This window comes from Pipistrellus hanaki, assembly GCF_964339955.1.
Source record: "Pipistrellus hanaki genome assembly, chromosome: 13".
NCBI classification, from domain to species: domain Eukaryota; kingdom Metazoa; phylum Chordata; class Mammalia; order Chiroptera; family Vespertilionidae; genus Pipistrellus; species Pipistrellus hanaki.
Genome location: NC_140515.1, coordinates 23,398,730 through 23,415,811, shown reverse-complemented (window position 1 = coordinate 23,415,811; position 17,082 = coordinate 23,398,730). Strand labels below are relative to the sequence as shown.

Sequence of the window (17,082 nt, the reverse complement as noted above, 5' to 3'; positions counted from 1 at the left end):
TGCAGCTACTTGGAAAACAGTATTTAGGGTTATAAAAAAATTAAAAATATAACTACCATACAACATAGCAATTTCAGTTCCGGGTATCTATATGAAGAAAACAAAAACAACTAATTTGAAAGATACACACACCCCTGTGTTCACTGAAGCATTATTTAAAATAGACATGAAAGGAACCTAGGTACCCATCGGCAGATGAATAAAGATGTGATCCACACACATACAAATATACAAATTGAAATAGTGCTCAGCCATAAAAAAGAAATCTTGTCCTATGCAACAACGTGAATAGACCTGGAGATATCATGCTAAGTGAAATAAGTCAGAGAAAGCCAAATACCGTATGATTTCACTTATATGTGGAATCTAAAAGAACAGAACAAACAAAACAAAACAGACACATGGACACAGAAAATAAACTGATAGTTGTCAGAGGGGATGAGAGAAACCGTGAAAGGGAGTAAGAGGTACAAACTGCCCTAGTTGGCTTGGCTCAATGGATAGAGCGTCAGCTTGCAGAATAAAGGGTCCTGAATTCGATTCTGGCCAAGGGCACATGCCTGGGTTGTGGGCTCGATCCCCAGTAGGTGGTGTGCCGGAGGCAGCTTATCAATGATTCTCTCTCATCATTGATGTTTCTATCTCCTTCTCCCTTCCTCTCTGAAATCAATAAAGATATATATATATATATATATATATATATATATATATATATATATATATATTTTTTTTTTTTTAAAAAGAGGTACAAACTTTTAGTTATAACATAAGTAAGTCATGGGGATGTAACCGACAGCACAAAAATACAGCCAACAGTACTACAATAACTGCACAGTGACAGGTTATTCCACTTATCAAGGTGATCATGTTGTTAAGTGTTGAATCATAACGTTTCACACTTGAAACTAATGTAATACTCGCAGGGGTCTTCAAACTACGGCCCGCGGGCCACATGCAGCCCCCAGGGGAGTCTGATCCTGCCCGCCAGGTTTTTTGGGCAGTGAGCGCAGCCAAGGTGTTACAGTAGGGATTAGTAGTTCATATAGTCCGGCCCTCCAGCTCTCTGAGGGACCGTGATCTGGCCCCCACTTTAAAAAGTTTGAGGACCCCTGTAATACTGTATATAAACTATAATTTTAAAAAAATTAAGGTTTTATATTATTTATTTTGAAATGTAATTTTATTTGTGTATGGCTATTATCTACATACCTTTTCCAAGTTAAAATTGTCTTCAGTTCTACTGTCTTCTGAGTTGTCTGCATTCTTTTCATCATCCCCTTTATCTGCATTTGCAAATACAGAGGCTACTCGGACCACAGGCAAGGGCACATCCCGAGGGACAAACCTAACAGAACTGATGGGCATGGTCCACAATTTAATTTTCTTAAAAGATTTGGTTTTGGCAGAGTACCGTGATTCACAGACAAAAACATCCTCATCTCGAAAGTTTTCTGGGCATAATTTAAAGTATTCCTAGGATATAAGAATAAAATTAATTAATTTTCTGAAAACCAATGAACCAAAAATAAACACAAACAAAAGTTAAACTGTTTAGACTTTCTGACAGTTAACAACAAATGGTAAAAGAATTGAGATTTAGTAGTATTTCCTTGCTTCAGAATTACTTTATTAAATACATAATATGTAGCTTATTTAGCCTAACAATTGCCCCTTTGGGAAATATATTAATATTTCATATAGCTGTAATGTCCTTTAAAGCTATGGGCAGGATTCCTGTGCCTCCAACAGAGAGATACACAAAAAATACATTTTATTATCCCACTAGCAGGTTATAATGACCTTTCAGAAAATGTTATCCTAAAAGTTTGTTTGGTAATATAAAAAAATTTAAGCATTATTTAAAATATAGCTACATAGTATAGGCGGCAAATAGTCTTTTACCTTCATGTTCAGGTTAATTTCTTCCTAAATCTTTATATACAGCCATATAGACACAGCTTAAAGAAAATTTCCCCCCAAAACAGATTAAAAAGAGCTCCTAATTTTGTAAGTATTAATTTTGTGTTTTTATAAATTTTATTCCCATAGAATGATTTATACTTTTGGAACTAATAAATTTCTTACCTTGACAAACATGACCACACATTTTCCTAGAATTTTACTAACAGGAACTTTATTGTAATAGTCACTCTTAAAAACTTCTTTTTCTAGGAATTTTCGTGTAGCCAGATGGAATGTTTCATTTGGCCGATAAAACCAACAGCCATACAACCATTTTTCGCCTCAAAAACAAAAAGAGAGAATTACCATGAACAGAAATTACATATTCTTTGCAAAATGAGCAAATCCATCCATTCTGCCATGGCCTGAACCTACCAATTCTGTTTTTTAGACCACATTCCTTAATACTATTATCATTTTTTTTTAAAATATATTTTATTGATTTTGTTTAGAGAGGAAGGGAGAGAGATAGAGAGTCAGAAACATCGATGAGAGAGAGTCATCGATCAGCTGCCTCTTGCACACCCCCCACTGGGGATATGCCCGCAACCAAGGTACATGCCCTTGACCGGAATCGAACCCAGGACCTTTCAGTCCCCAAGCCGATGCTCTATCCATTGAGCCAAACCGGTTTCGGCCTTAATACTATTATCTTAGAAGAAATAGTACTTTCAAATAATGAAGTGTAGTAAGGCTAAGAAATGCTACTTTCTCTCTCATATTAAAATATACATAATACGTAGGATGAGGAAGGTGAGGAGATCTGTTGTACTCTGCTAGTCTTTCTGGGTCAGGAATATAACAGTATTATACATGATGAACAGATGAAAGAATGCCTGGATCACATTTCTGCCTGCTTTTGGCTTCACTCACTCCTATTCATTCTCCACATCTCAAGTTTAATGACAATTGTTCTAGGAAGCCTATTTGAAATCAAATTCTAAGGTAAGGCACGTCTCTCTATAATAATTTATTTGTGAGTAGAGGCCCGGTGCATGAAATTTGTGCACCGGGAGTGGGGGTTAGGGATGGGAGTGTGTCCCTCAGCCAGGCCTGCACCCTCTTCCAATCTGGGACATCCCTTTCACAATCCAGGACTGCTTGTTCCCAACCGCTTGCCGGCCTGCCTGCCCCTAACAATTCAGCTGCCAATCTAATCGATGCCTAACTGCTCCCCTGCTGGCCCAATTGCCCCTAACTGCCCTCTCCTGCTGGCCTGGTAGCCCCTAACTGCCCTCCCTGGATGGCCCAGTCACCCTTAACTGCCCTCCCTTGCCAGCCTGGTTGTCCCCAACTGCCTCCCCTGCTGGCCCGGTCACCCCTAACTTTCCTCTCTTGCTAGCCTGATGGCCCCCAACTGCCCTCCCCTGCTGGCCTGGTAATCCCCAACTGCCCTCCCCTGCAGGCCTGGTCAATCCTAACTGCCCTCCCCTGCTGGCATGGTCACCCCTAACTGTCCTCCTCTGCAGGCCTGGTTGCCCCCAATTGCCCTCCCCTACTGGCCCAGTCACCCCCAACTGCCCTTCCCTGTTGGCCTGGTTACCCCAAATTGCACTCCCCAACAGGCCTGGCCCCTACTAAATGCCATCCCCTGCTGGCCTGGTCACTTCTAACTGCCCTCCTCTGCAGGCCTGGGTCTCCCACAAGTGCCCTTCCCTGCAGGCCTTGTTGCCCCCAATTGCCCTCCTTTGCCAGCTCAGTCACACCTAACTGCCCTCCCCTGCAGGCCTGATAACCCCAACTGCCCTCCCTTTCAGGCCTAGTCCCTCCCAACTGCCCTATCGCCCACAACTGCCCTCCCCTGCTGCCCATCTTGTGGCAGCCATCTTGTGACCACATGGTGGCAGCCATCTTGTGTTGGAGTGACAGCCAATTTGCATATTACCTCTTATTATATAGGATTTTTATTGGAGTGGTTATGCCAGGGGCAAAACATGAGCCTTTTGTTCTTCTGAATCTCTGTTATCCTAAAAATTTGGCTCACGGTGTGTTTTTAATAAATATCAGTTGAATGAATAATCTCAACTAGATTTCAAAAAGTTACATTTCTTTTGACTCAACTGTGCTACTGCTCCATAGTGCTAGATCCTATGTTTTTCATATAGGGAGTGCTTAATTATATTTTATACACTGTAGAACAAGTATTGTTAGAAGACATAAAATGGGTAAATTATAGTTTTCTCCCCAGGAGGACCAAGGAGTAAAACAGTCACATGTCATAAATGTGCCCTTCGATTTAAAATGAACTTACCAGCTGAATCTTCCCACAGTCTCTCAATACAGACTATATGTGGTTGTAGGGTTGCTTCTGAGGGCTCTACATAGACATAATCTCCAACATGGTACATGCTATTCTTAAAGCTGCAGTCCTGGCTGTATGTGCGATGTAAACCTGAGAGGCCTGCAGCACCGGAGGAATCTTCACTCTTTTCAGCCTCTTAGGTAAAAAAGGCAAAAGAAGCTCTCATTAAAGGAATGTTGGAATTACATGTAGGATTCAAATAACACATATTAATACATTTCTTTTCTAGACATTCAAAAGTAAGATTCAAGACAAAGAGTATAACATCCATATTCCCAATAGCTTCTACTCAAAACTGACTCCTTAAATTATAACTAACTGCCTTATTAATTTAAATAAATACATTAAGAACCTAGAAAAATTATAATAACACATGCTCAACATAGTCATTTTATATCTATCTATCTATCTATCTATCTATTGATTTATTGATTGATTTCAGAGAGGGAGAGACAGATAGAAACATCAATAGTGAGAGAGAATCATTGATCAGCTGTTTCCTTCATGGCCCCTACTGGGGATCAAGCCCACATGGGCATGTGCTTTTGGCTGGAATTGAACCTGGGACCTTTCAGTCCATAGGCCAACGTTCTATCCACTAAGCTAACTAGCTAGGGCACTGTAGTTATTCTTGATGATACAGAAAGATATAAAGACTAAGTCATTTACAAATCACATAATCTTAAAAATAATCTAATGTTTTCATCTTAATGCCTCTGGAATTATTTTCCCTAACAGTTATTATTACATGGATATGGCATGATTAATGGAATCTTAGAATTGAGGAAATATGAAACATGTGTATTATATAATACTAGAGGCCTGGTGCACCAATTCAGGCATGGTGGAGTCCCTCGGCCTGGCCAGCAATTGGGGTTGATCAGAGTGTCTCACCCAATCCCAATCAGGGCCATAGGAGGTTGGTGGCCAGGAAGAAGGGGCGGTGGGAAGTTCTGACCAGGACAATTGGAGCCAGCGGGCCGGGGGGAGGAAGGTTGGCCGTGTGAGGGCACTGACCACCAGGGACAGCTCCTGTGTTGAGCATCTGCCCCCTGGTGGTCAGTGCACATCACAGTGACTGGTCAACTGGTCATTCCAGTCGTTCAGTTGTAATGGTCGCTTAGGCTTTAATAGATAGATAGATAGATAGATAGATAGATAGATACAGCACTAAAAACCCTATACGCACACACTTAATATATCATGAACATTTCCCTTGAGATTAAATGGTTTCCAACAAGACTTTTTTGTTGTTAAATAAGACTTTTTAATGACCCTAGTACAAGCCAGCATTTGCAAATACCATAGGGTTTTTGTTGTTGTTTTGGTTTGTTTGCTTTTTTAGAATAAAGCTCTGCCAACACTTGTAATACTTCCTTGGGATAATTTCCTATGAATGGAACAGCTGGAAAAAAGCACTTTTTTCCAGGTTTGGCTCAGTGGGTAGAGCGTCAGCCTGCAGACTGAAAGGTCCCAGGTTCCATTCCAGTCAAGGGCATGTACCTTGGTTGTGGGCACATCCCCAGTAGGAGGTGTGCAGGAGGCAGTGAGAGAGAAATACCTAATTTTATTTAGGTATTCTAATCCCTATGCATTTCTAGATAAAAAAAAAAAAAATAGCCTTCTTAATGTCTTCATCCAATGCTATCTTTAAAGCTAGTATTAGCAACTAATCCATTTTCTAGCTTTCAAATTGCCATTATCTAGCTTTTTAATTGCCATTATCTCCTCTTCCACTGTTTTGTTTTTTTACTTTTTTTGTGGGTAGGAAATGCTTCTATGTTTATGTCTTAACAAAACACCCTTTCCATCATTTTAGAGGTGTTTTGGGAAGAAGCTGCAATACGCACTGGTTTACAATTTGCCATGTTTAAGTGAAGGTCCTCCTTTGCTGCTTTATCTTTTTGCACTTATCCTTATATGAGTGGTTAGTACTGTATTTAATATAATATCAGGGTATGTGAGATTTATATTGTCACTGATTAAGAAACTTCCTCCATGGCTTAAAGACAGAGAGGGCAAACTGATACAAACACTATCCTACTTTTTACTGTTTTGCTGTTCTTTAATATTTATGAAGTAAATTGACATAGGACAATGTGAAGCAGAATACAGTTATTTCTCTGGCTAAAAAGAACTAGTTACAATAACCCTCAGAGCACACGGCTTCTATCGCTTTTCTTCCTCAATCCTTCTAGTACTGACTTCACATTCCATGGCAAAGCAACATTCCTTACCTACTTCCAGTCACATTGCTGAGAAATACAGTCTCTGAGTTAGTGCAAAAAGGAGTTATTAATAAGGATGTTTAAGTGGGAGGGCTCCTTCGCCTCTAGTCATGAAATAGGTACAGTTCTGGGAAAGGCACAAAAGTCGCCTATGGTCTTGGTCTTTATGTGGCTCTGTTTTTCTACCATAGGTCTTCATAGATTATATGTCACTGGAAATAGTTCCTGGTAGCTAAGGATCAATTAAGGGCAAAGGCCAGTAGACTTTAAAATGTTAGTACTACCCGTTCTCTAGAATGTACCATCAAATAATGGCTTCATGTGTCATTGTTAATCCACCAAGGAAGACAGGTGCCATAAATTCTTGCTCCTCTGCTCTTTAAATGCAAGGCCTTACAGCAGTGGTTCCCAGACTTAGGTTTGCATCAGAACCACCTACAGGACTTGTTAAAAGATAGATTGCTGGGTGCTTCCCTCAGTTCCTGAATTGGCAGATCTGGAGTGGAACCAGAGAATCTGCATTTCTGACAAGTTCTCAATGATGCTGTTGATGCTTGCCTAGAGGCTACACTCTGTAAATGGCAGTAGAATAATTTAAGGAGCATCTATGATTAACATTTTGCTGACCAGTTATTTCAAGTAAGATGGTTACTTTTCCTTTAGTAGTTTTGGGAACCCATGGTTCTCCCTTATTATTCCACAGACCAATGTTTTGTTCTTCAATAATAGTTTGGATATAGATACTCTGATGTAGTAATTATCTTGGTAAATATGATGCCAAGAATCAAGAAGAGGTTGTAAAATAGATAATAGAATCTGTTGTAACTTTTGCTTTCACATGTACACTGAGTGGCCAGATTATTATGATCTCTGAATGCATAATAATCTGGCCACTCGTGTGTGTGTGTGTGTGTGTGTGTGTGTGTGTGTGTGTATTTTAGAGGCCCAGTGCATGAATTCGTGCATGGGTGAGATCTGGCCAACCTGGCCAGGTGGAGGGAACAATTTACAATTTGCATATTAGCCTTTTATTATATAGGATATACACTGAGTGACCAGATTATTATGCATTCAAAGATCATAATAACCTGGCCACTCAGTATATATACTAGTTGCCCAATGCACAAAATTTGTGCACGGAGGGGGAGAGGGGTTCCCTCAGCCCAGCCTGCACCTCCAATCGGAGACCACTTGAGGGGTGTCTGACTGCTGGTTTAGGCCTGATCCCTCTAAACCAGCAGTCAGACATCCCTCTTGCAACCTGGGACCACTGGCTCCTAACAGCTCAGCTACCTGCCTGCCTGATCACCCCTAACTGCCTCTGCCTGCCTGGTTACCCCTAACTGCCCTCCTCTGCAGGCCTGATCTTGCCCCCAACTGCCCTCCTTTGCAGGCGAGAACTCGCCCCCAACTGCCCTCCTCTGACAGTCAAAAGCTCCACCTCCTAAGACAGCCACTGACTCCTTACACTTCACCCAGATCTGGTTCTGACTGGTTGGTTTCTAAGCCAATCAGCATCTCTGGGCCTATCAATGGGGCCTGATCAGAAAGGAGGGATGGCTCTAACCTGTTTGGCTCAGTGGATAGAGAATTGGCCTGTGGACTGAAGGGTCCCAGGTTCGATTCTGGTTAAGGGCATGTACCTTGGTTGCGGGCACATCCCCAGTGGGGGTGTGCAGGAGGCAGCTGATTGACGTTTTTAACTCTCTAGCCCTCTCCCTCCTTCCTGTAAACAATCAATAAAATATATTTTTTTTAAAAAGAAAGAAAGAAAGAAAAAAAAGGCAGGGCTGATCAGTAGCCCCGGCGGAGGCCTTGAGAGAAATTGAGGCACAGCTGCTGGCCTGGCCAGGAGAGAAAGAGAGGCAAGTGATGATCAACAGCTGCCAAACAGGCTACAGATCAGACCCTGCTTCTCTTCAGGCCTCTCTCCGGGCCTGATTCGCAGCCCTCTCAACAGTCAGTGCTGCATCATTGTGCCTGCAGCAGGCAGTAAGTGCGAGGTCACAGCAGCAACCCAACACTGACTGCAGGACTGACTTCTGGTTTGTCAAGCCTCCGGTGCTGATGGACCCAGGGTTTTTATATATGAGGATTCAAAGTTGCAAAAATAGCCACTTTCACTTTCATAAAGTATCCTTACTAAAATTCCATAAATTATTAATTTTGCTGGATTGTAGGTCTTGAATCTGATGCGTCCTCTCCATGGAATCATTGCTTCATTGAGTGATAACTGCTGTTTTGGTATATGCAAAGACTTAAATTTCCAGATAAAGTGATCAAAAAGAGGTCTGACTATATAAAGATGGTCTGTGTTACATGTTGTTTGTGATTTATTGTTTAGATGGAAGAATGTAAGTACTTGCTCGAACCTCTTCCCAGTCATCATTTTGGAAATAGGGTGATTCAAGTAAAGTATCAGTTGACCAGTAATCTTTCCATTCTAGCTTCTTCATGAATATAATTAAACCAAGAAACATCTTTATGTCCATATTTGTAATGTCGTTCCCTGGTGAAGTTTTAGCAGAGGTTGTGTGTTACTTTCCCATTTGGTGATGGTATAAATTGATTAGAGAAATCGAAAAAAATCTTATTAAAAAAATAAACTGGTTACATCACTTATACTTTGTGGGTCTTCAAATTAAACAGTTACACTTGAAATATTTGTATAAAACTCTAAGGCTGGTAAAATGTCTTTTCCTGTCCATTCTTTAGAATCACTTTCACTTTCAGATACTAACCATCACATTTCTATTTTGCCTTTGTGATGTCTAATGTCAGACTCATTACTATCTTCCGACAAAATACTATCTTCTAACTGACTTCCAAAGTCACTCAGCCAATTAAACAAAGTGTTTGCATATAAATCACTCGAACGTTCTTCTCTGCCATGACACATTTTTTTTTTTTTTTTTTTTTTAACTTTTCCCATAATAAAAGGATGGAAAGAATTAGAGGTATTGCTCCTCAGGTCTCTGGAAATACTGACTGACAAGTTGAGAAAAAGACACAGGTTAACTTGTGACCGGTCAGCAATGTTCAGACACAGAAACACAAATATACTCAGGACTGGTCAGCATGGGGTTAATTTTGCATTGCCAAGAAAAGTGCCAAGTAAATAAAAAAATTCTATAGAAATTTTGTCAATAGAAATAACATGGTGGTCCCAAACTTCATACCCCTTATAGAACTGGCATTTTCTGTTTGTTCTTTCACTGATTTCCATTTTGATCTTTATTCTTTTCTCTACTTCATGTTTACTCTTTGTTTTCTAACTTCTTGAGGTGGAAATAGAGATTTTATATTTTTATTGCTTTCTAATATATATTTAAAAGCTATAAACTTTCTAAGAACTGCTTTAGGTATAACCCATACATTTAATGTTTTCATTTTCATTCACTTCAAGATTTTTAAAATTGCCCTTGTGATAACTTCTTTGATCCATGGCTTAGAAAGGTACTGCCTAATTTCCAAATATTTGGGGACTTTCCAGATTTTTCCTGTTTCTCATTTCTAATCTAATCCCACTGTTTCCCGAGAACAAACTTGTGATTTCAATCCTTTTATATTTTCTGAAACTTTGTTTCTATGACCTAGTACATGGTCTATCCTAAATAATGATCTATGCTGCTTGACAAGACTGTGTATACTGCAGTCACTGGGTATAGTATTTTACACATGTCAGTTAGGTCTAGCTGGTTAATAGTCCTTGTCTTAGCTCAGATTGCTATAAAAAATCCACCATATTCTGAGTGATTGAAACAACAAACATTCATTTCTCAATGATCTGGAGGTTAAGAAGTCTAAAATCAAGGTGCCAGCAGATTTGGTATCTGGTGAGAATTCACTTTCTGGTTCACAGACAGCTGTCTCTTCCTCTTATCTATCCCCTTCTATTAGCACTAATCCCAGCATGATGACTACATGCAAACCTAGTTACCTCCCACATCTCTAAATAATGTAACATTGGAGATTAGGCTATAAACATAAATTTTTGGGGGTTTGGGGGTGAACACAAACAGTCTATAACGTTGTTATTCAATATTCTATATTTTTGATGATTTTTGGTCTAGTTGGTCTATTAATTGCTGATAAAGGAGTACTGAATTATAATTGTTGAATTATTTCTCTTTTCAAGTATGTCACTTTTCTATCACACCTTTTTAGGATCCAATGTTAAGTATATATACAATACATTTATAAATATTGTATATTCCAAATGTCTTGATCCTTTTAACATTAGGAAATATTCCTCTTAATCTCTAGTAATATTTTTCCTCTTAAATTCTATTTGTCTGATATTAATATCGCCACTCCAATTCACTATGTTTACTGTTTTCATGATATATTTTCCTCCTCTTTTTTCTTTCAACCTATTTATGCCTTTAAATCTAAAATTATTCTTTCTTGTAAAAAAATATTTTTATTGCTTTCAGAGAGGAAGGGAGAGGGAGAGATAGAAACATCAATGATGAGAAAGAAGCATTGATGGGCTGCCTCCTGTACGTCCCCTACTGGGGAACAAGCCTGCAACCTGGGCATGTGCCCTGACTGGGAATCCAACAGGGACCTTCTGGTTCACAGGTTGACATGCAGCATCTGAGTCACTCTGGCTGGGCTAAAATGATTTTCTTATAGAGAATATATAGTTGAATCTTACTTTTTAAATTCAGTCTGATAATCTATGCATTATGATTGGCATGGTTAGCCTAGTCACAATATGTAAGGTAATTACTGATATGACTGAATTCATGCCTGCCATTTTGCTATTTGTTTTTAATATGTCTATTGCTCCCTTTTTCCTCCTTTACTGCTTTCATTTATATTAAGCAAACATCTTTAGAGTCTCATTTTAATTCTTGTGTTAAATTCTTTTGCTAATTTTTTTCAAGTGGCATTACAATATGCATCTTTAATTTACCACCATCTACTTCAGGTTAATACTGACTTAATTTCATTAAATAATGCAACTTTGCTCCAATATAGCTCTGTTTTTTAGTACTGTTACTGTCATATACATTAAGTCCTCACTTAGCAGTTGATAATCAACTTTAGGCAAAATGATGCATAACAGTCCTAGCTGTTTGGCTCAGTGGAGCATCAGCCTGTGGACAAAAGGGTCCAGGTTCGATTCCAGTCAAGTGCACGTACCTTGGTTGTAGGCTCCTCCCTGGCCAGGGCCCTGGTCGGGGCTCATGCAGGAGGCAACCAATCGATGTGTTTCCCTCACATCGATGTTTCTCTCTGTCTTTCCCTCTCTCTTCCACTCTCCCTAAAAACCAATGGAAAAATATTCTCAGGTGAGGATTAACAACAACAAAATGATGCATAACAAATTTTTTACTATAGGCTAATTGATATGAATAAGAATTAAGGTTTTACTTCATCTTATCAATATCATAATGAAATAATATTGAACAAAATTTGAGGATCTGCTGTAATTCTATAAATGTTATAATAATAGTATTATAATAATCCCTTGAAATAACCTAATATTTTAAAAAGAAAATAAGTGGGGGGAAATGCAAACACAGTCTTTTACATTTACCCACATATTTAGCATTTACAATACTCCTCAGTACTTCTTATGGATTCTCGTTATCATCTGGTATCATTTTCTTTTGGCCCAAAGCTCTTCCTTTATTATTTCTGATAGTGAAGATCTGCCAGCAGTGGTTTCTCTGTTTTTGTTTATCTGGGAATGTCTTATTCCAGCTTCATTTCTGAAGGATAGTTTTGCTGGATATAAAATTATTGGTTCAATTTTTTTCCCCTTTCAGCACTCTGAATATCATTCCACTGCTTTCTGGCCTCTATTGCTTATGAGCCATTATCATATTATTTATTTATTTTTAACACGATGATTTGCTTTGCTCCTTTCAAGGATTTTTTCTTTCAGCAGTTTGATTATGATATATCTAGATGTGGTTCTGTGTGCTCTTACTTGGTATTCTTAGAACTGTAGGTTAATGTTTATATAAAATTTGAGACATTTTCAGCCATTATGTATTCAAATACTTTTCTCCCCTCTTCTTTCTCTCCTCTCCCTTGAGACTCCCATTGTAAGTATATTAAGACACATGAGATGAAGGGCTACTCTTAAGTCTGTACAGCTAACAACCAACGAATGATTTGGGTGGTGATTGTACTCAAGTACTCAAACCTATAAGGATTCAACCTCTAATGATTTATCTGTATTCAGTCTAATATGTCTTATGTCTTTATGACAAGTGTGGCTTGGGGAATACAATCAAAATTGTATCACTTGCATTTTGCTTTAAATCCAGTTCTCCTATTTCCCTTGCACATGAATAATTTTCCAATCATCTAAGCCTGTGTGGAGAACTTATCTTACCCCTTCTATAGCTAATATTCCTCAATGCCTTAGTCATTTCGGACTAGTAAAACTGTAGGTTTACCCCATTTATTTTTGTATCAATCACTTTTAACTGGCAGAGACAGAGACCCTTCTCTCCCCCCACCCTCCCATTGCCATCCTAAATGAGTTCATCCCCTCTGACAGCAAAACTGCTGGATTTTGCAGCTAGCCTGTGCTGGTAAAATTATTATTCTTACCAACCAGGTTCCTTTCTCTTCTTTTTTACATATGCCATTGCTTATAAAAATTTGTTTAAATCAACTTAATTTGTTTTTGTTTTTTTGATTTTTTTTGCCTGGGGCGGGGGGGAATGACACAAAGCAGATTTGATGCTAAATACTAGTATAACTCTTAGGAAGTCACATATTCTAGGTATCTATGTAAACTTGTACTTTATCAGCAATGAACACATTTCTAATAAAAGCTCCCACTGTCAAAATATTTCTAACTTATGACAAATGAATCGAAGTAATATTTTAGGTTGGGCTGAGAACGGTTTGGCTGAGTGGATAGAGCGTCGGGGCTGTGGACTGAAAGGTCCTGGGTTCGATTCTAGTCAGGGGCATGTACCTTGGTTGCGGGCACATCCCCAGTGGGGGGTGTGCAAGAGGCAGCTGGTCGACGTTTCTCTCGATGTTTCTAACTCTCTATCCCTCTCAATTCCTCTCTGTAAAATCAATAAAATATATTTAAATATATATATATTTTAGGTTGGTATAATTAAAATTTTAAAAATTCCTTCTAGCCGAAACCGGTTTGGCTCAGTGGATAGAGGGTCGGCCTGCGGACTGAAAGGTCCCGGGTTCGACTCTGGTCAAGGGTGTGTACCTTGGTTGCAGGCACATCCCCAGTAGGGGGCATGCAAGAGGCAGCTGATCGATGATTCTCATCGATGTTTCTAACTCTCTATCCGTCTCTCTTCCTCTCTGTGAAAAATCAATAAAAATATATTAAAAAAAAATTCCTTCTAGTTATCAGGTTCAGTCAAAATACCCTCTACTTATCTGGCCTAGAGTCTGTATGAGTAGACCCATATTGCTAAATAATGGGGCTAGAAAGTTGAGAATGCTTTCTAACCTTAGGTTTTTATCTACAAATAGTATTAATCTCCCACACTTGTGAATTAATTGACTATGTTTCTGAAATATCAGGATAATAGATGTGCCACATGTAACTTTTAATCTTTTTCTAGTCTGATGACCAAATTGATATTGATAAAAAAATTTCCATCTTACCATGTCTATTTTGAAAGTGTTAATACCTTGAGTCTTCATTTATTCAAACAGAACTCTACTCCACAGCTAATTATAAGGCAAGCTAGAAAACAGTATAGTTTATTTCTTGATATTAAAGAAACTAACCTCTTTTTTCTTCTTCTCGTTTTAGTTTATCTTCCTCTATTTCTTTTGGTAATTTTTCCTTTTTCTCTTTCTCCACATCATTATGCAAATGCTTTGTAGTATAGCTGAGTGCTGGTGAAAGAAGAATCTCTCCATTTTTGCAGAGTTCATCACGAATTTTAATGAAAAACTGCTGAAGCTCTACTGCATCTTCATATATTTCAGAATCTGTCCTATAACAACATCAAGAGTATCTATTGACATACAAGCGACTATCGGACCATACTGTAGCTATGATGTGCACTGACCACCAGGGGACAGATGCTCAATGCAGGAGTGGAAACCACAGGCATGGAAACATGAAATAGGACTGATGAATCTCAGAAGGATAGGGGGCTGGGGGGAGGGCAGGAAGAGATTAACCAAAGATATTTTATGTGTACAAGAGGCCAGGAGCACGGATTTGTGCAGCAGTAGGGTCCCTTGGCCTGGCTTGCAGGGATCAGGCTGAAAACAGCTTTCATGACATCCCCCAAGGGGCCCCAGATTGCGAGAGGGTGGAGGCCAGGCTGAGAGATCCCACCGGCGTACGAATCCATGCACTGGGTCTCTGGTGTGTATGTTCTACTAATAAAAGAGTAATATGCAAATTAGCAATCATGCCTCTATACCCACAAACAACACACACCAGCCAATCAGAAGCGAGCATGCAAATTAACCCAACCAAGATGGCTGTGGTCACGGAGAGAGCAGGAGGCTTGCGTTTCGCTGGCAATGGAGGAAGCTAAGCTTTCCCCACACCCTGGCAGGCCCAGGCCTCCACTCAAGGCTACAAAGTTTCAATTATAGAAGATAAATAAATCCCAGATACCAGGGCCTCCACTTGAGTCTCTGGGGGCCGTGACCGGCCTGCAAACCACCATAGGCCCCTCACCCAGGCAGCCTCACGCCCCAAGGAATCCCCCACCCTGATCTGAGATACCCTTCAGGGCAAACCAGGTGGCCCCCACCCATGCACCAGGCCTCTATCCTATCTAATAAAAGAGTAATATGCAAATTGACCATCACTCCAACACACAAGATGGCTGCCCCCATGTGGACACAAGATGGCTGCCACAAGATGGCCAGCAGGGGAGGGCAGTTGGGAGAGACCAGGCCTGCAAGGGAGGGCAGTTGTGGGCGATCAGGGGAGGGCAGTTAGGGGTGACCAGGCTAGCAGAGGAGGGAAGTTGGGGGCAACTGAGCCTGCAGGGCAGTTTGGGGAGACCCAGGCCTGTAGGGGAGAGCAGTTTGGGGGAACCAGGACTGCAGGGGAGGGCAGTTAGGGGTGACCAGGTCTGCAGAGGAGGACAGTCAGGGGCAAACAGGCTGGCAGGGGAGTGGTTAGGGGGTGATCAGGCTGACAGGCAGAAGTGGTTAGGGGCCATCAGGAAGGCAGGCAGGTGCAGTTGGGAGCCAGCAGTCCTGGATTGTGAGAGGGATCCCAGATTGGAGAGGGTGCAGGCTGGGCTGAGGGACATACCCGCCTGCGTGCATGAATTTTGTGCACCGGCCTCTCCGTGTGTGTGTGTGTGTGTGTGTGTGTGTGTGTGTGTATACACACATACATATACACACTCATGAATGTATGTATGTATGTTTCAGAGAAGAAGGGAGAAGGAGATAGAAACATCAATTGTAAGAGAGAATCATGGACTGGCTGCCTCATGCATGCCTGCTCCCTGCCGCCCCCCTCCCCCGCCCCCCTGGGAATTGAGCATGCAACCTGGGCCTGTGCCCTGATGGGGAATCAAACCCTGAACTTCTGGTTTATAGCTTGAAGCTCAAACCCTGAGCCAGAATGTCTGGGCAGCATGAGTTTTTCTTAAGTACTGTGTATGATATTCATAACTCATGTTTTACAACAAAGCTCTGGGCATTAGAGTGAAATGGATCACTTTCTTATATAAATAACCTTAGACGCTATCTCCCAAGCTTCAAAAAGCAAGCATCAGTCACGTCAACAGGAGAATGAAAAAAAACTCATTTCGTTGGGATACATATCTGATCAATTCTTAAAATATTAATGTTACCTATGTAAGATAAATTGCTAATAATCTAAGAAACAAATGTACTTTTAAAGATTCACAGAACTAACACCAAGATATAATGGGGATGTGGTGGAGAGTGACTTTAGACTTAGAGACTACTTAAGTAAACTGAGAACAAGAACAGAAGTCAGAAGTCTAAACTTCATGAAAGCAGGGTTTGTCTGTTTTGTCTACTGGTGCACCCTATGCATCCAGATAATGCTACTGATAGCCACTCAATCAACATTTGTTGAATGAAAATAACTGACAAACACAGATTTGATTGCAAAACGCATGCGCGTGTGCGTGTGCGCACCCACACCCCTCCCCCCCACCCTTGGTCTTTCTCTTTAATCTATTTCCACTGCTGAAGAATAAGGACCATTTCCTGAATGGGTCTCTCCAGGGCCTCTCCAATCTGAACCCAACTCCACCTGTTCCTTGAACACACCATATTTCTTTCCTAACCCTAAGCTATCACTCATACCACTTGTCCTATATGAATCTCACCCATGCTTCCATTTTTCCTGATGTCTCAAGCCTTTTTAAAACTCCAGTGCAGAGTTCCTTACTCCATCATCTTTATTAAATATCAATTTATTATACGTTGTCTCATGCCTGGAATTATTTTTCCCTAAGCATAGGTCCTATTACAATCATCAGACTTTAAGTTCTTAGTGCATAGAGCTGCTCAAGCCTTATCATTCATAGATGTGCTCCATGACTGGTGTCTTGGGGATTGTCTCAGTCCTAGCCCTCTACAGTGGGTAACAAAACAAGCTACCATACTTACTACTAGTTA

The 17,082-nt window shown here is 40.3% G+C and overlaps 1 protein-coding gene across 39 annotated transcripts in view; it reads right to left on the bottom strand.

The window, feature by feature from the left end:
- Positions 1-17,082, bottom strand: part of PBRM1 (polybromo 1) — a 98,284-nt gene that overhangs the window by 31,978 nt on the left and 49,224 nt on the right. For all 39 annotated transcript variants that reach the window (XM_084902883.1, XM_084902887.1, XM_084902894.1 and 36 more), the window contains 4 exons: positions 14,233-14,444; positions 4,214-4,399; positions 2,086-2,243; positions 1,210-1,473 (listed from right to left, as the gene is read on the bottom strand). In XM_084902883.1, coding sequence (XP_084759009.1) covers positions 1,210-1,473; positions 2,086-2,243; positions 4,214-4,399; positions 14,233-14,444 — 820 coding nt within the window. The remainder of the gene's footprint in view (positions 1-1,209; positions 1,474-2,085; positions 2,244-4,213; positions 4,400-14,232; positions 14,445-17,082) is intronic.